This window comes from Pseudophryne corroboree, chromosome 12 (assembly GCF_028390025.1).
Source record: "Pseudophryne corroboree isolate aPseCor3 chromosome 12, aPseCor3.hap2, whole genome shotgun sequence".
NCBI classification, from domain to species: domain Eukaryota; kingdom Metazoa; phylum Chordata; class Amphibia; order Anura; family Myobatrachidae; genus Pseudophryne; species Pseudophryne corroboree.
The window spans coordinates 60,415,723-60,439,069 of NC_086455.1; the positions used below are offsets into that span (position 1 = coordinate 60,415,723).

A 23,347-nucleotide genomic window follows, 5' to 3' on the forward strand; every position below is an offset into this window, starting at 1 on the left:
TCCCAACATGAAAAACCATATAGAAACAACATGTCCAAAGGAGAACTTGAGACAGTCAGCAAATTAAGTAAACGTACTGACATTGTCATACGTAAAGCTGACAAGGGAGGAGCGGTTGTGGTACAATCCCTTGAGGATTATGATGCTGAATGTCTACGACAACTTTCTGATACTAACACTTATGAGTTATTATCGAGTGATCCAACGATGAGTTACAAATTAGAAATAGACTCAATTTTATCGACAGCGGTTTCACAATTACATATTACTTCTGAAGTAGCCAAAGCGCTCACTGTAGAATTTCCAGTGGTACCTATTTACTATACAGTACCTAAAATACACAAAGGGTTGGAGAAGCCCCCGGGCAGACCTATCATATCTGCCCAGGGCTCCCTCTATCAACCCATATCTGTGTATTTAGATTCCCTATTAAATCCATGTGTTCAGAATTCTACAACTTATCTTAAGGATACGACAGATTTATTGTTAAAAATTCAGAGCTTGGGACCTCTCCCTCCTGGAACACTACTATGTAGTGCAGACGTTAATAGTCTGTATACATGCATTCCTCACTCTGATGGGTTAAGAGCAGTGGAATTGTTGATTACAGATAATCCACATTATAAAGCGCCCCCGGTACATTTATTTCTACAACTTCTTAATCTAGTACTTACTAGAAATTATTTCATGTATGACGCACGTTTTTACGTGCAATTGGCGGGGTGTGCGATGGGGTCGAATGTGGCCCCATCGTACGCCAACGCCTTCATGATTATGGTTGAACAACAGCTACTATTGTCTAAACCTGAAGTTATGATATATCTGCCACTATATGTGAGGTTCATTGATGACCTTCTGTTAATTTGGTTGGGAGATGAATTATCATTAATTACTTTACTAACTACCCATAACAGGACAGGACATGCAGTCCAATTCACGTATAACATTTCACCAGCGGTCATCAACTTCCTTGATGTAAAAATATCACTCCAATCTGGGAGAGTAATTACAGCAATGCACGTGAAGGAAACTGATAGGAATACTATCCTTAAACACGACAGTTTTCATCCACAAGCACTTCGAAATGGTCTCCCTTACTCGCAGATGTTGCGAGTAAGGAGAATTACTAGTGACCCAGTGGAAACCATACAAGCTATGTCTGAGATGGTGAATAAGTTCGTGGAGAGAGGGTACCCCCGCATAGAATTGGAGAAGACCAGGGACAAAGTATTAGCTATCCCTAGGGACGAAGTACTTAGAACCACTAGAGAAACAACATCAGAAACACCTTTTGTGCCTTGGGTAAATAGATATAATACTAGAAGCCAACTCACCAATAAAGTAGCAAAAAAGTTTTGGCCTATTATCAACACAGATAAAAACCTGCCTTCACTCAAAGATTCACGCCTCCTTTCTTGTTATACTAGAGGCCGTAATTTGGGTGACCGCCTTGTTAAGAGGGATGTCACCACCTTAAAGAAGAAATCACAAACACATTTTTTGACACAGAGGGCAGGATGCTATCGCTGCCTAGGGTGCACCACCTGCAGGTCCCTTATTCCAGGTAGTACGTTCACTCACCCCCACTCAGGAAAAAAATATACAATCAGACATGCACTGACGTGCACTACTAAATTTGTCATATATATCTTAACTTGTCCATGTGGACTGAGTTATATCGGTAAAACCGAACGACAATTTAGGGAACGGATGGCAGGACATAGATCCGCCATCAGGGCAGCCATAGAGTCAGGTGATAGTGAACAACCTGTAGCGCGACATTTCGCTCAGGCTAAACATAGTATAGCCAGTTTGCGATCTAAACTGATCGATCATGTACCAGCTACCATTAGGGGTGGCAATCGAGGAAAAGCGCTTCTCCAATTGGAAAGCAGATGGATTTTCCAATTGGACACTATAGCCCCTAGGGGACTTAATGACACCTTAGGTCTGAAGTGTTTTATGTAACTCAGCAGTCGTTTATCCACCTTAAGTGTTTTGATAACAGTTTTCGTTACCATTAGTTTTGATATAGGGTTAAATAAATCCCTTATACGAAGTATTTGGTAGAACATTCATGTTTAGTGGTAACGATATCCAATATACTCACCAATGCAAAGAGACAGCTTATTATCATTATAGGTTACTGTGTGTAACATGTTTTAATCTTGTTTTTAACCGCTAATGTTTCTTGTTTGATTTTATCTTTGTTTATGTATTAGTTACCATGGAGATAACCTGATGACGCCGGGCCGGACGGACTGGGTGGACGCACACGGATGACGTCACAGAGCGGGACGGAGCAGCGTTTGCGTTGTACGCTCGCACGGTGGCCGGTATCTGATACTGCGGCGCCCAGCTGGAACCGGTCAGGAGGTCTAATGAAGGTATGCTTAGGTATATAAATGTGGTAAGATGTGGTATTTGTTGTTATGCTATCCTGACGACGGGTGCTTACCCGAAACGTTGATGCCTTAATAAAAAGTTTTTCAGCTACTTACGTGAGTAAGAAGACTCTGAGTGCCGCCATCCTGCAACTCTCTCTCTCTCTCTCTATATATATATATATATATATATATATATATATATATATATATATACACACACACACACACACACACACACATCTCTATTCAGGTTTATCTATACTGACACATTGATGGAGATTCAAATGTTTGAAAAGTCAGTTGGGAGTCTGTTTTTCCTATCTAATAGACAGGTAAAAACAGACACCCAACCGACTTTTCAAACATTTGAATTCCACCCTATGTACCCATATGATCTGCCCAAGCACAGGGTTACAATTGTTAAATGTGCTGTAAAATGTAATAAAGTTTACCACCCCACTGAAATACTAAGTTATGAGCAACTAAACCTATCTGTAGCCAGTCATGACCTGCATCCACTCTAGTAGAAGCCCTGGCTGTCAAAATGTCACCAGCAAGCTAAAGATCCATATTGGGTGCAAAGACAATCAGCAGAAGCAGAGGGGACATACACGGAGCAGCAGTGGCATCTACTGGCTCTGACTGACATCAATGTCTCTGTTCTCTGGAAGACCCACCGCACAAAGGCCCTGCTCTCAATAACACAGACCGCGCTCTTACACACATGGGTCTAGCTCCCTGCTGAGGTTATAACAGTACACATTCCCCAACAAAGCTAGCAGGGATAGAGCAAATGCTACAGCACCTGAGGTCCCTGCCAACCAGCAAGGATCTTCAGGCAATTAAATCCAGGATCTAGGCGGCAGACCAGCTGGAATCTCTCCTCCCTACATTTACAAGTGCCAGGATGATCACAACAACAGAGGGCACAGGAATAACACAGCCTGTCATAAACATAGCCCACACTACGTATTGTAAGTACCCTTGGAAAAGTTTTCAACAGATTATGGTCCACCAACTGGACACGTGGATCAAATCTGATAAGCACACAGGGATGCCCAGTATACACTACTATACAAGTAAAGGAAAATAGTCTTCGGAAAACCATAATCCTTGAACAAACAGACACAGGGTTCACATATTTTGGAAATTCTTTTGTGTATCCTTCAGCACTGGTAACTGTTGGCAAAAGAACTACATGCTCAGAGTGCACATACAAATACTGTATACAGCCTAACAAATATAATTCTGTAGGTAAGGTTCAGAGGAAGTCGATATGTGTCTTTGGGTTCCAGATATTACACAATATAAGGCAAACAACTTTCACAACCATAACACACATAACCAGAAGCATGGTACTCTGAGAGGGTGTAGTATGGTATGCCGGCGGCTGGGCTCCCGGTGACCAGTATACCGGCGCCGGGATCCCAACCGCCGGCATACCGACAGCGTGGCGAGCGCAAATGAGCCCCTTGTGGGCTCGCTGCGCTCGCCATGCTGCGGGCACGGTGGCGCACTACACGCGCCACGCTATTTATTCTCCCTCCAGGGGGGGTCATGGACCCCCAAGTGGGAGAAAAAGTGTTGGTATGCCGGCTGTCGGGATTCCGGCGCCGGTATCCGAACAGCCGGCAAACTGAAGACCACCTCTCTGAGGGGTGGCCACAGTCACTATGGAGTAGGCTGGCTAACGCGTGATAGTTGGAGTGTCTATATACTATACACAATCTACGGAGGGGATCTCCAGTAAAAGGCTGAAGTTAGCTGGTTGAACAGACCGGTCTGATAACCAAACAATCCAGATGGATTTTCAGTCATTTTCAGGCTGTGGACAATCATCACTGAGATCCATACACTGACCGATAATTGTTGAAAACAGTAATTTAGTTGGCTGATTAGCATGACTATAGTTCAGCATTTGTATGTGGTGAAGCCATCTATCTAGGGACTAATTACTCATTTGCAGTTCATTTACTGAATCCTTTTATGATACATGAAAACAGGGGAGCTTTAATGTCTATTGTCAAAATACATAGGCCAATCTCATCAGGGACAATAAAGGCAAAAAAATAATCAGTAGACATTATCTTACATTGTTTCATCACAGGACCGGCTGCATTCCTGTACGGCCGTCTCCACTGCAGACTTCTCAATCATGTTGGAGGACACTGAGCGAAAATGTATAGTGTGAGCTTGTACAGGACAACAGATAATTAGGTATGCAAAAACACAGCAAGTTTCCTTGTGTGTACAGTTGGATCTATGACGTATTTTAGTGCCTCCTGATGAAAGTCCTATTTGGGCAGCAAACGTTTGAGATACACAACATGGATATGTTGAGTATGCTTAAATAAATGTGCCCCCTCTTTGACTAATACACACACACACATATTATATATATATATATATATATATATATATATATATATATATATATATACACACACACACACACACACATATATATATATATATATATATATATTTTCTTTTCATCCATGGAGACCGTAAACAAAATAACGCTATACACACGGTATATAGACGATCTGCTAATCCTCTGGTCTGGCACCGAACAGGAATTAATCACCTTTATCGAACACATCAACACAGCCAACTCACCTATCAAATTCACGTATCAGATCAGCTCTACAAGTATCAATTACTTGGACGTCACCATCGAGATCAAGGATAAGTGCATTCATACCAAACTATTCTCAAAACCCACGGATCGCAACACGCTTCTACATCACAGTAGCTGTCATCCCCCTGCACTTATACGCGGTTTACCCAGATCACAAATGCTTCGGGCAGCACGCATTTCCAGTGATCGTACAACTCTAGTCACGACGCTGGATCACATGATCCAAAAATTTGCTCATAGAGGCTATAAGTTACGGGATCTTATGCGTTCCAGAAACGAAGTACTTAATATTCCCAGAGAACAACTGCTTTATAAAGTTCCACAACAACCACTACAATCACGGATTCCATTTGTTACTCGGTTTTCAACTGTCAGTAAAGTTCTTCCACGTGCCACCAAAGGTTTATGGCCTATTGTGACGGGTGACAAAGAATTACCTTGTTTCAAAGGCACCTCTTTGATGCCTAGCTACAAGAGGGGACCTAACCTCAGGGACTTTTTAGTGAAAACCAATATCACTCTAACTCTGAATGCCTCTACACAAGTTAAAAAACCAGGGTGCTATCGATGTGCATCCTGCACCACATGCAAATATTTGGAAACCGGTCACAGTTTTAATAACCCACATACGGGCAAGCAATACAAAATTAAACACGTGGTCACGTGTACGACATCATTCATTGTATATACCATAATCTGCCCATGTGGCTTATTATATGTCGGACAGATCATTAGAAACCTTAGGGATAGGATGGCGTTACATCGATCTGCCATTAAAGCATCACTCGATGGCAAACCTGTGGACCAACCGGTTGCACGCCACTTTAAATTAAAGGGCCATCCACTATCTAGCCTGCGATACAAGATCATCGATCACATTCCGAGCCCTGTGAGAGGGGGCGACCGACATACAGCATTATCCAAATGTGAATCCAAATGGATTTTCTTATTGGATACATTATCACCAAATGGACTAAATGAAAAATTTACTTGGAATGTATTTCTTTAATATGAACCTATACACCAGTCGGTTCCGGCCCATTTGTCCTTTTCCCCCTCCCCCCGTCATTGCCTGATCCCCCTTCCCCTCCCTTTTTTTCGCTTCCATCTTCCTTTCCCCTTTCTCCCCCTCCCCTCCCCCTTCCCATCCTTTCCCTTCCCTTGTCTCCCTGCGTTGATGTGTAGTAACCTAGTAGGGATCCAATCCAATGGCCTATTCATCGCATGTTAGCCCACCTATCTGATTAAGCTTATGGTGCTATTAGTTGTAATTTGTGTATTTTAATCCCTTTGTATCATATGCTGCTATAACCACGATTTAGGGCTTCTCTTTTTCTCTGACGTCCTAGTGGATGCTGGGAACTCCGTAAGGACCATGGGGAATAGCGGCTCCGCAGGAGACTGGGCACAAATAGAAAGCTTTAGTACTACCTGGTGTGCACTGGCTCCTCCCCCTATGACCCTCCTCCAAGCCCCAGTTAGATTTTTGTGCCCGAACGAGAAGGGTGCACACTAGGGGCTCTCCTGAGCTTCTTAGTGAAAGTTTTAGTTTAGGTTTTTTATTTTCAGTGAGACCTGCTGGCAACAGGCTCACTGCATCGAGGGACTAAGGGGAGAAGAAGCGAACTCACCTGCGTGCAGAGTGGATTGGGCTTCTTGGCTACTGGACACCATTAGCTCCAGAGGGACCGCTCACAGGCCCAGCCTTGGAGCTCGGTCCCAGAGCCGCGCCGCCGGCCCCCTTACAGAGCCAGAAGCAAGAAGAGTCCGGCAAATCGGCGGCAGAAGACATCCTGTCTTCCACAAGGTAGCGCACAGCACTGCAGCTGTGCGCCATTGCTTCTCAGCACACTTCACACTCCGGTCACTGAGGGTGCAGGGCGCTAGGGGGGGGGGGGGGGCGCCCTGAGCAGCAATAGAAACACCTTGGCTGGCTAAAAATACATCACATATAGCTCCTGGGCTATATGGATGAATTTTAACCCCTGCCAGATTTTCACAAAAAGCGGGAGAAAGGCCGCCGAGAAGGGGGCGGAGCCTATCTCCTCAGCACACAGGCGCCATTTTCCCTCACAGCTCCGCTGGAAGGACGTCTCCCTGACTCTCCCCTGCAGTCCTGCACTACAGAAACAGGGTAAAAAAAGAGAGGGGGGCACTAATTGGCGGGTTATTAACAATACAGCAGCTATAAGGGAGAAACACTTATATAAGGTTGTCCCTATATCTATATATAGCGCTCTGGTGTGTGCTGGCATACTCTCCCTCTGTCTCCCCAAAGGGCTAGTGGGGTCCTGTCCTCTATCAGAGCATTCCCTGTGCGTGTACTGTGTGTCGGTACGTTTGTGTCGACATGTATGAGGAGGAAAATGATGTGGAGGCGGGGCAATTGCCTATAATAGAGATGTCACCCCCTAAGGAGTCGACACCTGAGTGGATGGCTTTATGGAAGGATTTACGTGACAGTGTCAGCTCCTTACAAAAGACGGTTGATGACATGAGACAGCAGACTAATCAGCTAGTCCCTGTCCAGGCGTCTCAAAAACCATCAGGGTCTCTAAAAAGGCCGTTACCTCAGGTGGTGGATACTGACGTCGACACGGATACTGACTCCAGTGTCGACGGTGAGGAGACAAACGTGACTTCCAGTAGGGCCACACGTTACATGATCACGGCAATGAGAGAGGTGTTAAACATTTCTGATACTGCAAGTACCACTAAAAAGGGTATTATGTGGGGTGTGAAAAAACTACCTGTAGTTTTTCCTGAATCAGACGAATTAAATGAGGTGTGTGATGAAGCGTGGGTTTCCCCCGATAAAAAACTGATAATTTCTAAAAAGTTATTGGCATTATACCCTTTCCCGCCAGAGGTTAGGGCGCGTTGGGAAACACCCCCTCGAGTGGATAAAGCGCTCACACGCTTATCAAAACAAGTGGCGTTACCGTCTCCTGATACGGCCGCCCTCAAGGAACCAGGTGACAGAAAACTGGAGAATATCCTTAAAAGTATATACACACATACTGGTGTTATACTGCGACCAGCAATCGCCTCAGCCTGGATGTGCAGCGCTGGGGTGGCTTGGTCGGATTCCCTGACTGAAAATATTGATACCCTGGATAGGGACAGTATATTACTGACTATAGAGCATTTAAAAGATGCATTTCTATATATGCGAGATGCACAGAGGGATATTTCCACTCTGGCTTCAAGAGTGAGTGCGCTGTCCATTTCTGCCAGAAGAGGATTATGGACGCGACAGTGGTCAGGTGATGCGGACTCTAAACGGCATATGGAAATATTGCCTTATAAAGGGGAGGAGTTATTTGGGGTCGGTCTATCGGACCTGGTGGCCACGGCAACTGCTGGGAAATCCACATTTTTACCCCAGGTAGCCTCTCAACATAAAAAGACGCCGTCTTATCCGGCTCAGTCCTTTCGTCCCCATAAGGGCAAGCGGGCAAAAGGTTCCTCTTTTCTGCCCCGGGGCAGAGGAAGGGGAAAAAGACTGCAACGGACAGCCACTTCCCAGGAACAAAAGCCCTCCCCCGCTTCTGCCAAGTCCTCAACATGACGCTGGGGCCTTACAAGCGGACTCGGGCACGGTGGGGGCCCGTCTCAAGAATTTCAGCGCGCAGTGGGCTCACTCGCAAGTGGACCCCTGGATCCTGCAAGTAGTATCTCAGGGGTACAAATTGGAGTTCGAGACGTCTCCCCCTCGCCGGTTCCTGAAGTCTGCTTTACCAACGTCTCCCTCCGACAGGGAGGCAGTATTGGAGGCAGTTCACAAGCTGTATTCCCAGCAGGTGATAATCAAGGTACCCCTCCTGCAACAAGGGAAGGGGTATTATTCCACGCTGTTTGTGGTACCGAAGCCGGACGGCTCGGTGAGACCAATTTTAAATCTGAAGTCTTTGAAACTTACATACAGAGGTTCAAATTCAAGATGGAGTCACTCAGGGCAGTGATCGCGAACCTGGAAGAGGGGGACTATATGGTGTCTCTGGACATCAAAGATGCCTACCTCCATGTCCCCATTTACCCTTCTCATCAAGGGTACCTCAGGTTTGTGGTACAAAACTGTCACTATCAGTTTCAGACGCTGCCGTTTGGATTATCCACGGCACCTCGGGTCTTTACCAAGGTAATGGCCGAAATGATGATTCTTCTTCGAAGAAAAGGCGTTTTAATTATCCCTTACTTGGACGATCTCCTGATAAGAGCAAGATCCAGAGAACAGTTAGTAGTCGGAGTAGCCCTATCTCAAGTAGTGCTACGGCAGCACGGCTGGATTCTAAATATCCCAAAATCGCAGCTGATTCCGACAACACGTCTTCTGTTCCTAGGGATGATTCTGGACACAGTCCAGAAAAAGGTGTTCCTTCCGGAGGAGAAAGCCAGGGAGTTATCCGAACTGGTCAGAAACCTCCTGAAACCAGGGCAAGTCTCAGTGCATCAATGCACAAGAGTCTTGGGAAAGATGGTAGCTTCCTACGAAGCGATTCCATTTGGCAGATTCCACGCAAGAACGTTCCAGTGGGATCTGCTGGACAAATGGTCCGGATCGCATCTTCAGATGCATCAACGGAGAACCCTGTCCCCAAGGACAAGGGTGTCTCTTCTGTGGTGGTTGCAGAGTGCTCATCTTCTAGAGGGCCGCAGATTCGGCATTCAGGACTGGGTCCTGGTGACCACGGATGCCAGCCTGAGAGGCTGGGGAGCAGTCACACAAGGAAGAAATTTCCAGGGCTTGTGGTCAAGCCTGGAGACATCACTTCACATAAATATCCTGGAGCTAAGGGCCATCTACAATGCTCTAAGCCTAGCACGACCTCTGCTTCAAGGTCAGCCGGTGCTGATTCAGTCAGACAACATCACGGCAGTCGCCCACGTAAACAGACAGGGTGGCACAAGAAGCAGGAGGGCAATGGCAGAAGTTGCAAGGATTCTTCGCTGGGCGGAAAATCATGTGATAGCACTGTCAGCAGTGTTCATTCCGGGAGTGGACAACTGGGAAGCAGACTTCCTCAGCAGGCACGACCTCCACCCGGGAGAGTGGGCACTTCACCCAGAAGTCTTCCACATGATTGTGAACCGTTGGGAAAAACCAAAGGTGGACATGATGGCGTCACGCCTCAACAAAAAACTAGACAGGTATTGCGCCAGGTCACGGGACCCTCAGGCAATAGCTGTGGACGCGCTGGTAACACCGTGGGGGTACCAGTCAGTGTATGTGTTCCCTCCTCTGCCTCTCATACCCAAGGTACTGAGAATCATAAGAAGGAGAGGAGTAAGGACTAAACTCGTGGCTCCGGATTGGCCAAGAAGGACTTGGTACCCGGAACTTCAAGAGATGCTCACGGAGGACCCGTGGCCTCTACCTCTACGAAGGGACCTGCTCCAGCAGGGACCCTGTCTGTTCCAAGACTTACCGCGGCTGCGTTTGACGGCATGGCGGTTGAACGCCGGATCCTGAAGGAAAAAGGCATTCCGGATGAAGTCATCCCTACCCTGATCAAAGCTAGGAAGGATGTAACCGTGCAGCATTATCACCGTATTTGGCGTAAATATGTTGCGTGGTGCGAGGCCAGGAAGGCCCCTACAGAGGAATTTCAACTGGGTCGTTTTCTGCATTTCCTGCAAACAGGACTGTCTATGGGCCTAAAATTAGGGTCCATTAAGGTTCAAATTTCGGCCCCGTCGATCTTCTTCCAAAAAGAACTGGCTTCAGTTCCTGAAGTTCAGACGTTTGTCAAAGGGGTGCTGCATATACAGCCTCCTTTTGTGCCTCCAGTGGCACCTTGGGATCTCAATGTGGTTTTGGGGTTCCTAAAATCACATTGGTTTGAACCACTCACCACTGTGGACTTAAAATATCTCACATGGAAAGTGGTAATGCTATTGGCCCTGGCTTCAGCCAGGCGCGTGTCAGAATTGGCGGCTTTATCCTATAAAAGCCCTTACCTAATTTTTCATACGGATAGGGCAGAATTGAGGACTCGTCCTCAGTTTCTCCCTAAGGTGGTTTCAGCGTTTCACCTGAATCAGCCTATTGTGGTACCTGCGGCTACTAGGGACTTGGAGGACTCCAAGTTGCTGGACGTAGTCAGGGCCCTGAAAATATACGTTTCCAGGACGGCTGGAGTCAGAAAATCTGACTCGCTGTTTATCCTGTATGCACTCAACAAGCTGGGTGCTCCTGCTTCTAAGCAGACTATTGCTCGTTGGATTTGTAGTACAATTCAGCTTGCACATTCTGTGGCAGGCTTGCCACAGCCAAAATCTGTAAAAGCCCATTCCACACGGAAAGTGGGCTCATCTTGGGCGGCCGCCCGAGGGGTCTCGGCTTTACAACTTTGCCGAGCAGCTACTTGGTCAGGGGCAAACACGTTTGCTAAATTCTACAAATTTGATACCCTGGCTGAGGAGGACCTGGAGTTCTCTCATTCGGTGCTGCAGAGTCATCCGCACTCTCCCGCCCGTTTGGGAGCTTTGGTATAATACCCATGGTCCTTACGGAGTTCCCAGCATCTACTAGGACGTCAGAGAAAATAAGAATTTACTTACCGATAATTCTATTTCTCATAGTCCGTAGTGGATACTGGGCGCCCATCCCAAGTGCGGATTGTCTGCAATACTTGTACATAGTTATTGTTAACTAAATCGGGTTATTGTTGTAGTGAGACATCTTTTCTAGAGGCTCCTCTGTTTATCATACTGTAAACTGGGTTCAGATCACGGGTTGTACGGTGTGATTGGTGTGGCTGGTATGAGTCTTACCCGGGATTCAAAATCCTTCCTTATTGTGTACGCTCGTCCGGGCACAGTATCCTAACTGAGGCTTGGAGGAGGGTCATAGGGGGAGGAGCCAGTGCACACCAGGTAGTACTAAAGCTTTCTATTTGTGCCCAGTCTCCTGCGGAGCTGCTATTCCCCATGGTCCTTACGGAGTTCCCAGCATCCACTACGGACTATGAGAAATAGAATTATCGGTAAGTAAATTCTTATTATTCCTCAGCTGATTACAAGTAACTTTTATCTTCTTATATGTTTTTAATGCAATTCACTTTCACTCTTCATTCACCCTGCTTGGGTGTCATAAGTTACGTCTTGCACACACTTGACGATCACTGTTTACATTTCCCTCACAGCTCTGACGGGTCTCCCCGGCGCCTGTTTGCGCAACCGTTGCTTGGCAACGGACACGTCAGCCATGCGCCGCCCGTGTGACGTACCCGGAAGTCCCGGACACAGACGCCGGGAACACCCGCTCCTGCACAGCTTTAAAAGGTGAGTGATTCATTCTATGGGTTTGGTTCTTTCCTTCTGCACACTACACTGTACATAGGTATCCTTACCTGAGGAAAAGGCTTGATGCCTTGAAACGTCGTAAGACCTCCATGTTTTTCTATTTTTTGCACTTTATTGCCCTGTTTTGCACTATGCTTTGCATATAAAAGTTTTTTCAAGACCTTGGAGTGCCGCCTCTTGTCCTTTGCCAGATACACCTGAGCCACAGGTGGGGAAGGTACAGATACTGCATTATCTTTAGGAGGGCACCCAGGCATTTCTATTGCTGCACAGAGTGCCGGATGTGTATATTTGTGTGTATATATATATATATATATATATATATATATATTGTGACAAGAACACTGGGATAGTGTTTGAGGGCAGGTATGTTTGTCCCAGGTTCTTGTCTTACATGTATTAGAAAAATGAAAACTTCTAGGAATATGTTTTGTTTTGATAGAACCTTTTCAGTTTGTTGGAAAAGCTGGGTAAGGGCCCTGAAAGAGATGGGGCAAGTTCCAGACATTGGGCCCAGTTCGGGTCTTTGGCCTCACAGAAGGCTAATCAGGCTTTCAGCTGTGTAAGAGTGTTATAGAGCTGCTGGCCTGATTAGGGTGTGCAGACTGCCTGGGAAGACTGCAGGATCTCTGTGAGAGAAACACGCTTCCTGATACAAGTGAGCTATACAGTGTTTGCTGGAGAACTCTGTGTTTTTTTTGTTTAGTGATAGTTAGGAACATCTCATGTTTAGTTAGTGCCGGACAGACAAGGTATTTTCTTTTGGTGTTTGTTTTATTTTCTGTACAATAAAACTTGCTGGGGCCAGTTGTACCAGATACTGGACTTGTGTTGTTCCTCAGCTGCTGCCTGCTGCCATATACCCCAGGAAACGGTACCTTGCACCCTTACAGTGTTACAACTTGGTGGAGAATGCGAGCAGTCCATTCTGCGCATAAGTGAAAGCAGCAGCTTTATGAGGCCTGCAGAAAACGGTGGTTTATGCAGATACAGCCCAGTGTGAAGTTGCTGAGACTCACCCCTGAGGGTTTGATATATGTCCTGGGTGAAAGCAGCTACAAAGCCACCTGAAAAATCTGTTGACATGGAGGAACTGCTTAAAGCCTTGCTGCAAGCTACAGCGGCTCAGCAGGAGGCCAACAGACAGCAGCAGGTGGCAATGGAGGAAAATTGGAGACTACAGCAGGAGGCCAACAGACAGCAGCAGGTGGCAATGGAGGAAAATAGGAGACAACAGCAGGCAGCTGTTGACGAACTTTACAGGCAACAGCGTCAGGATAGAGAGGCCTTAACAGAAGTGGTGCAGAGCCTTGCAGCCCGGATTGGAGATGTGGCCGTCAGTGCTCCGACCAGCTCTAGTTCTATACGGGCCAGTCACTTCCTGCAGAAAATGACAGAGGCTGATGATGTGGAGGCCTACCTGACCACGTTTGAAAGGACTGCCGAGCGTGAGAACTGGCCGAAAGCACAGTGGGCCAGTCTGCTGGCACCTTTCCTGTCAGGTGAGCCCCAAAAAGCGTACTTTGATTTAAGCCCTGCTGAGGCTCGGGACTATGATAAACTAAAGACTGAGATCCTGACCCGCCTGGGAGTCACGCTGTCAGTACGAGCACAACGGGTGCACCGGTGGGTGTACGCCATGGAGAAGCCTCCTCGCTCCCAGATGCACGACCTTATACAGCTAACAAAAAAATGGTTACAGCCAGATACATTAACTGGTCCCCAGATGGTTGAAAGAGTCGTCATGGACCGCTACTTGAGATCTTTGCCCATGGTCCTGCGCAAGTGGGTGAGCCATGGAAACCCGGGTACTGCTGACCAATTAGTGGACATGGTAGAGAGGTATTTGGCAGCAGAGGAACTACTGATGACCACCCAGCAACCCATAGATCCTCGACAGCGCCCTTCAGTAAAGACTGGTAAGACTGTTCCTTGGGAAAATGTTGCTGGGCGGATAAGAGAACGCAAGGCTGGAGAGACTGTAAACACTGGCCCTGGAGACAGGCCAATGGGGCTAGAACGGTCTATGCTGCCCAAACGGGTTGATAATCGTGTGGTATGCCAGGTCATGTTATTGCCATTTGCCTAGTCACGCAAGAACCCATGCAATGTGATGCTGCCTTTGAATGTCGCAGAATGTCTTTCTTTGCTAGGTTAGCCTGTACTGTGGTACCTTCACCTGAGCAGGAAAAACAAATGTGTGATGTGTCCTTAGAGGGTAACCGGGTAGAGGCCTTGCTAGATTCAGGAAGTTTAGTTACCCTCGTGAAAGCTGGGTTAGTGAACCCCTTAAAGGTCCAGCAAATACCTATTGGGGTAACTTGCATACATGGGGATACCCAACATTATGTCACTGCTGAAGTGAATATAGAAACTTGTTGTGGGTCAGCAATTGTTAAAGTAGGACTGGTCCCCACCTTGGTGCATGAGGCCATAATAGGGAGGGATTTTCCTCATTTTTGGAAACTGTGGGAATCACGGTTATCAACAGATGTGAGAAGTAAAGAGCCAGTTGATAATACCGGTGATTTTATGGATGTACGTGTGTCTTTGGAACTTTATGACCCTTTGCCTTTTGCTAGTTTGGCTGGGGAAGTGACAGATGGGGAGTCCAGTGAGGACCCTCTTGCTGGGAACAGAGACATAGTAGTTAGAACTGAAAGCGTGCCTGACCTGGAGGTAAAGAAGGATCTGTTTGCGTCTGAACAGTTAAAGGATCCTACCTTAATAAAGGCTAGGGAGAATGTTAAGGTTGTTAATGGGGAACCTGTGGCACCAGGTGACAGGGTTACGTATCCCCACATGGCCATCTGTAATGAGCTCTTGTACCACATTGTCAAAAGGGGTGAGGATGTGGTGGAACAGCTGGTAGTTCCCCAGCCTTATCGGAGAACGGTACTAGATTTAGCTCATAGTCACGTTACCGCAGGACATTTAGGGGCAGAAAAAACCACTGAAAGAGTTTTACAAAGGTTCTTTTGGCCAAGGGTTTATTAAGAAGTGTCTGAATATTGTTCTTCCTGTCCTAAATGCCAGTATCATGCCCCTAGACCCCATTTCAGGAGCCCACTAGTTCCCATGCCTATTATAGAGGTCCCGTTTGACAGAATAGCCATCGATCTCGTGGGGCCCTTGTTAAAGTCTGCTCGGGGCCATCAGTATATCCTGGTAATTATGGACTATGCCACTCGATATCCTGAGGCTGTCCCTTTACGCACTATCACAACCAAGGCAATAGCTAGAGAGCTGGTGCAGGTTTTTAGTAGAGTGGGAATACCAAAAGAAATTTTGACTGACCAAGGTACTCCATTTATGTCAAGGATCATGAAGGAATTGTGCAAATTATTTAAGGTCACTCACCTCAGGACGTCCATCTACCATCCCCAAACAGACGGGTTGGTGGAAAGGTTTAATAAAACATTAAAAAGTATGTTAAAAAAGGTTGTTGAGAGAGATGGGAAAAAATAAGAATTTACTTACCGGTAATTCTATTTCTCGTAGTCCGTAGTGGATGCTGGGGACTCCTTAAGGACCATGGGGAATAGCGGGCTCCGCAGGAGACTGGGCACTCTAAAGAAAGATTTAGTACTATCTGGTGTGCACTGGCTCCTCCCTCTATGCCCCTCCTCCAGACCTCAGTTAAGGAAACTGTGCCCGGAAGAGCTGACATTACAAAGAAAGGATTTTGGAATCCCGGGTAAGACTCATACCAGCCACACCGATCACACCGTATAACTTGTGATAAACTTACCCAGTTAACAGTATGAATAACCAACAGAGCATCAACCAATGGATGTCAACATAACATAACCCTTTATTAAGCAATAACTATATACACGTATTGCAGAAAGTCCGCACTTGGGACGGGCGCCCAGCATCCACTACGGACTACGAGAAATAGAATTACCGGTAAGTAAATTCTTATTTTCTCTAACGTCCTAGTGGATGCTGGGGACTCCGTAAGGACCATGGGGATTATACCAAAGCTCCCAAACGGGCGGGAGAGTGCGGATGACTCTGCAGCACCGAATGGGCAAACACCAAGTACTCCTCAGCCAGGGTATCAAACTTGTAGAACTTTGCAAATGTGTTTGAACCCGACCAAGTAGCAGCTCGGCAAAGCTGTAATGCCGAGACCCCTCGGGCAGCCGCCCAAGAAGAGCCCACCTTCCTTGTGGAATGGGCTTTTACTGATTTTGGATGCGGCAATCCAGCCGCAGAATGAGCCTGCTGAATCGTGTTACAGATCCAGCAAGCAATGGTTTGCTTTGAAGCAGGAGCACCCAGCTTGTTGGATGCATACAGGATAAACAGCGAGTCAGTCTTCCTGACTCCAGCCGTCCTGGCAACATAGATCTTCAAAGCCCTGACTACATCAAGCAACTTGGAATCCTCCAAGTCACGAGTAGCCGCAGGCACCACAATGGGTTGGTTCAGATGAAAAGATGACACCACCTTTGGCAGAAACTGCGGACGAGTTCGCAATTCTGCCCTGTCCATATGGAAAACCAGATAGGGGCTTTTACATGACAAAGCCGCCAATTCTGACACACGCCTAGCTGAGGCTAGGGCCAACAGCATGACCACTTTCCACGTGAGATACTTTAGCTCCACCGTCTTAAGTGGCTCAAACCAGTGGGATTTCAGGAAAGCCAAGATCACGTTAAGATCCCAAGGTGCCACTGGTGGCACAAAACGAGGCTGAATATGCAGCACTCCCTTAACAAACGTCTGAACTTCAGGCAGTGAAGCCAGTTCTTTTTGAAAGAAAATGGATAGGGCCGAAATCTGGACCTTTATGGACCCCAATTTTAGGCCCATAGTCACAACTGACTGTAGGAAGTGCAGGAATCGACCCAGCTGGAATTCCTCTGTAGGGGCCTTCCTGGCCTCACACCAAGCAACATATTTTCGCCATATACGATGATAATGTTTTGCTGTCACGTCCTTCCTAGCCTTTATCAGCGTAGGAATAGCTGCTTCCGGAATGCCCTTTTCTGCTAGGATCCGGTGTTCAACCGCCATGCCGTCAAACGCAGCCGCGGTAAGTCTTGGAACAGACAGGGCCCTTGTTGTAACAGGTCCTGTCTGAGAGGCAGAGGCCATGGGTCCTCTGTGAGCATTTCTTGCAATTCCGGGTACCAAGTCCTTCGTGGCCAATCCGGAACAATGAGTATTGTTCTCACTCCTCTTTTTCTTACAATTATCAGCACCTTTGGTATGAGAGGAAGAGGAGGAAACACGTAGACCGACTGGAACACCCACGGTGTTACTAGTGCGTCCACAGCTATCGCCTGAGGGTCCCTTGACCTGGCGCAATATCTTTTTAGCTTTTTGTTGAGACGGGACGCCATCATGTCCACCTGTGGCAGTTCCCATCGATTTGCAATCTGCGTGAAGACTTCTTGATGAAGTCCCCACTCTCCCGGGTGGAGGTCGTGTCCCAGTCCTGTATGCCGAATCTGCGGCCCTCGAGGAGGTGAGCACCTTGTAGCCACCACAGAAGAGACACCCTGGCCCTGGGGGACAGGGTGATCATCCGATGCATCTGAAGATGCGATCCGGACCACTTGTCCAGCAGATCCCACTGAAAGATTCTCGCATGGAACCTGCCGAAGGGAATGGCTTCGTATGACGCCACCATCTTTCCCAGGACTCACGTGCAGCGATGCACCGACACCTGTTTTGGCTTTAGGAGGTCTCTGACCAGAGTCACGAGCTCCTGAGCCTTCTCCTCCGGGAGAAACACCTTCTTCTGGTCTGTGTCCAGAATCATGCCCAGGAAGGGCAGACGCGTCGCAGGAATCAGCTGCGACTTTGGAATGTTCAGAATCCAGCCGTGCTGATGCAACACTTTCTGAGAGTGTGCTACGCTGATCAGCAACTGCTCCCTGGACCTCGCCTTTATGAGGAGATCGTCCAAGTATGGGATAATTGTAACCCCTTGCTTCCGAAGGAGCACCATCATTTCCGCCATCACTTTGGTAAAAACTCTCGGTGCCGTGGACAGGCCAAACGGCAACGTCTGGAATTGGTAATGACAGTCCCGTACCACAAACCTGAGGTACTCCTGATGAGGCGGATAAATGGGGACGTGCAAGTAAGCATCCTTGATGTCCAGAGACACCATAAAATCCCCTTCCTCCAGGCTTGCAATGACCGCTCTGAGCGATTCCATTTTGAACTTGAATTTCTTCAGATAAATGTTGAGGGATTTTAAATTTAAAATGGGTGTGACCGAACCGTCCGGTTTCGGTACCACAAACATAGTGGAATAGTAGCCCCTTCCCCTTTGAAGGGGGGGGACCTCTACCACCACCTGCTGGAGAAAGAGTTTGTGAATTGCCTCCAACACTATCTCCCTTTCCATGGGGGAAGTTGGTAAGGCCGATTTTAGGTAACGGTGAGGGGGCATTACCTCGAATTCCAGCCTGTATCCCTGAGACACAATTTGTATAGCCCAAGGATCCACCTGTGAGCAAACCCACTGGTGGCTGAAAAGTCGGAGACGCGCCCCCACGGCTCCTGGCTCCGCCTGTGGAGCCCCAGCGTCATGCGGTGGATTTAGTGGAAGCCGGGGAAGACTTTTGTTCCTGGGAACTAACTGCATGGTGCAGCTTTTTTCCTCTACCCCTGCCTCTGGCAAGAAAGGACGCACCTCTGACCTTCTTGCTCCTCTGAGAACGAAAGGACTGCATTTGGTAATACGGTGCTTTCTTAGGTTGTGGAGGGACATAAGGCAAGAAATTTGACTTCCCAGCCGTAGCTGTGGAAACTAGGTCCGAGAGACCGTCCCCAAACAATTCCTCACACTTATAAGGTAAAACCTCCATGTGTTTTTTAGAGTCGGTATCCCCTGTCCATTGCCGAGTCCATAAGACCCTTCTGGCAGAAATGGACATTGCGTTAACTCTAGAGCCCAGCAGGCAAATGTCCCTCTGGGCATCCCGCATATATAGGACCGCGTCCTTGATATGTGCCAGGGTCAGTAGAACAGTGTCCCTGTCCAGGGTATCTAACTCCTCAGACAGAGAATCCGTCCATGCAGCTACCGCACTACACATCCAGGCCGAAGCAATTGCTGGCCTCAGCAGTGTGCCAGAATGTGTATAAACAGACTTCAAGATAGCTTCCTGCTTTCTATCCGCAGGATCCTTTAGGGCGGCCGTATCCGGAGATAACGCCTTGTCTACCCTAGGGGAGGATTCCCAGCGTAACCTGTCCGTTGGCGGGAAAGGATACGCCATAAGTAATCTCTTGGAAACTATCACCTTCCTGTCAGGGAAATCCCACGCTTTTTCACATAATTCATTTAATTCATGTGAAGGGGGAAAAGTCACTTCATGCTTTTTCTCCCCATACATATAAATCCTCTTGTCAGGGACAGGATTTTCCTCAGAAATGTGTAATACATCCTTCATTGCTACAATCATGTAGCGGATGGCTTTAGTCATTTTAGGCTGCAACTTTGCCTCATCGTCATCGACACTGGAGTCAGATTCCGTGTCGACATCTGTGTCAACTATCTGGGATAGTGTGCGCTTTTGAGACCCTGACGGCCTCTGCGCTGTAGGATCAGGCATGGGTTGAGACCCTGACTTTCCCCCGGTTACAGTTTTATCCAATCTGTTATGCAAGGAGTTTACATTATCATTTAACACCTTCCACATATCCATCCAATCAGGTGTCGGCACCGTCGGCGGCGACACCACACTCAGCTGCACTTGTTCTGCCTCCACGTATCCTTCCTCATCAAACATGTCGACACAGGTTTCGTACCGACACACCGCACACACACAGGGAATGCTCTGACTGAGGACAGGACCCCACAAAGGCTTTTGGGGAGACAGAGAGAGAGAGTATGCCAGCACACACCCCAGCGCTATATAACCCAGGGATTACACTGTACCTTAGTGTTTACCCTGTAGCTGCTGTTAATATATATATACTGCGCCTAAATTTATGTGCCCCCCCTCTCTTTTTTACCCTTTAATGCACCTGTATACTGCAGGGGAGAGCCTGGGGAGCGTCCTTCCAGCGGAGCTGTGAAGAGAAAATGGCGCTGGTGTGCTGAGGAAGAAGGCCCCGCCCCCTCAGCGGCGGGCTTCTGTCCCGCTTTAATGTGTACAAAATGGCGGGGGCTCGGGCATATATACAGTCCCAGACTGTATATATGCCTCTTTTTGCCAAAAAGGTACTTAATTGCTGCCCAGGGCGCCCCCCCCCCCCCCTGCGCCCTACAGTGACCGGAGTGTGCGGTGTGCTGTGGGAGCAATGGTGCACAGCTGCAGTGCTGTGCGCTACCTTAAGTGAAGACAGGAGTCTTCAGCCGCCGATTTCGATGTCTTCTTGCTTCTGCTGCTTCTGTTCTTCTGGCCCTGCGAGGGGGACGGCGGCGCGGCTCCTGGAACGGACGATCAAGGTTAGGTACCTGTGTTCGATCCCTCTGGAGCTAATGGTGTCCAGTAGCCTAAGAAGCGCTACCTAGCTGCCGTGAGTAGGTATGCTTCTCTCCCCTCAGTCCCTCGTAGCAGAGAGTCTGTTGCCAGCAGAAGCTCTCTGAAAATAAAAAACCTAACAAAATACTTTCTTTTCTAGCAAGCTCAGGAGAGCCCACTAGGAGCACCCAGCTCGGCCGGGCACAGATTCTAACTGAGGTCTGGAGGAGGGGCATAGATGAAGGAGCCAGTGCACACCAGATAGTACTAAATCTTTCTTTAGAGTGCCCAGTCTCCTGCGGAGCCCGCTATTCCCCATGGTCCTTACGGAGTCCCCAGCATCCACTAGGACGTTAGAGAAACTGGGATTGTTTGTTGCCCTACTTGTTAATGGCCATCAGAGAAGTTCCTCAGTCCTCTACGGGGTTTTCTCCATTTGATTTGTTGCAGAGGGCTGTTGGACATTGCCAAAGAGACGTGGGAAGGACAGCCCACTCCTTATAGAAGCGTTATTGAACATGTATCACAAATGCAGGATAGGATTGCAGCCGTGGTACCTATTGTCAGAGAGCACATGGAACAGGCCCAAAGTGCTCAACAGAGGGTATATAACCGGAGTGCCAAGATACGGGAATTTGCCCCTGGAGATAGAGTTCTTGTTTTGGTACCCACTGTGGAAAGCAAATTCCTAGCTAAATGGCAGGGTCCATTTGAGATTAGGGAAAAAGTGAATGAGGTTAATTACAAAGTATACCAGCCGGGAAAGAGAAAACCCGAACAAATCTACCATGTTAACTTAATCAAACCCTGGAAAGATAGGTTGTCTCCGTCAGCGGAGCCTTGCCCTTCGGTGTCTTCACCTCGGTTGCTTCCCGCAGTAAAGGTGTCAGAGACATTATCAGCTGATCAGAACAATCAGGTTAAAGAATTTCTCATCCAAAATAGGGAGATATTTTCAGAGCTGCCTGGCCGAACAACCATAATAAAACATGACATTGTCACAGAACCAGGGGTCAGCGTTCATTTAAAGCCATATAGCATTCCTGAAGCTCAGCAAGAAGCTGTTACCCTAGAAGTTAAAACTATGTTAGAACTTGGAGTCATAGAGGAATCTAACAGTGAGTGGTCCAGTCCCATAGTTCTCATCCCGAAGCCCGACGGTAGCATACGCTTCTGTAATGACTTTCGTAAGTTAAATGAGGTGTCCAAGTTTGACGCGTACCCCATGCCCCGTGTGGATGAGCTTAAAGAAAGGCTGGGAACAGCCAGGTTTCTCACCACATTGGACCTGACCAAAAGTTACTGGCAAATACCTTCATCTGATAGCGCAAAAGAAAAAACAGCCTTTTCGGTTCCGGAGGGGCTGTACCAGTATAAGATGTTACCCTTTGGGTTGCATGGGGCTCCAGCAACCTTTCAACGGGCGATGGATAAAATTTTGAGGCCCCATAGAAAATTTGCAGCTGCCTATTTGGATGATGTGGTAATTCACAGTACAGACTGGGGGTCCCATTTGGTTAAAGTACAAGCAGTACTGGACTCAATCAGAGAGGCAGGGTTAACTGCTAACCCAAAGAAGTGCTGCCTCGCAATGGAGGAGGTCAAATACTTGGGCTTTACCGTAGGCAGAGGTCTAATTAGGCCCCAATTGAATAAAATTGATGCTATTCAAAACTGGCCTCGTCCAGTGAATAAAAAACAGGTAAGGGCTTTTTTGGGAATAACTGGGTACTATAGACGGTTTATTCCCAATTTTGCGACCACAGCGGTGCCGTTGTCAGACCTTACCAAAGGGAAGCAGTCAAATATGGTGAAATGGAACCCTGATGCAGAAAAAGCGTTCCAAGCGTTAAAAGTGGCTTGGTGTTCACAACCGGTATTGATAACACCAGATTTTTCAAAAGAATTTGTGGTACAGACAGATGCCTCAGAGGTAGGGATAGGCGCTGTGCTGTCCCAAACCAGAGATGGGGACGAACACCCTATCATTTATTTGAGTAGGAAACTCAATGAGCATGAAAAAAGGTATGCCATTGTGGAAAAGGAGGCTTTGGCCATTAAGTGGGCACTAGATACCTTGAGATATTACCTCTTGGGTAGACAATTCAGACTAGTGACGGATCATGCCCCTTTAAAATGGATGTATGTAAATAGAGGCAAGAATGCTCGTGTAACTAGATGGTTTCTAGCGTTGCAGGATTTTAAGTTTACTGTCGAACATAGACCGGGTACACAATTGGTCAAAGCAGATGCATTGTCCAGCATCTTCTGTTTGGGGGCTACAAGTGTTCCGGCCCCTAGGTCGAAACAGGGGAGGGGGATATGTGACAAGAACACTGGGATAGTGTTTGAGGGCAGGTATGTTTGTCCCAGGTTCTTGTCTTACATGTATTAGAAAAATGAAAACTTCTAGGAATATGTTTTGTTTTGTTAGAACCTTTTCAGTTTGTTGGAAAAGCTGGGTAAGGGCCCTGAAAGAGAGATGGGGCAAGTTCCAGACATTGGGCCCAGTTCGGGTCTTTGGCCTCACAGAAGGCTAATCAGGCTTTCAGCTGTGTAAGAGTGTTATAGAG

At 47.4% G+C, this 23,347-nt stretch overlaps 1 protein-coding gene across 1 annotated transcript in view; it reads right to left on the reverse strand.

The window, feature by feature from the left end:
- Nucleotides 1–23,347, reverse strand: part of POLE2 (DNA polymerase epsilon 2, accessory subunit) — a 156,252-nt gene that overhangs the window by 90,860 nt on the left and 42,045 nt on the right. Inside the window, exon 3 of the mRNA XM_063947544.1 lies at nucleotides 4,480–4,555. Within this exon, the coding sequence (XP_063803614.1) occupies nucleotides 4,480–4,555 (76 nt within the window). The remainder of the gene's footprint in view (nucleotides 1–4,479; nucleotides 4,556–23,347) is intronic.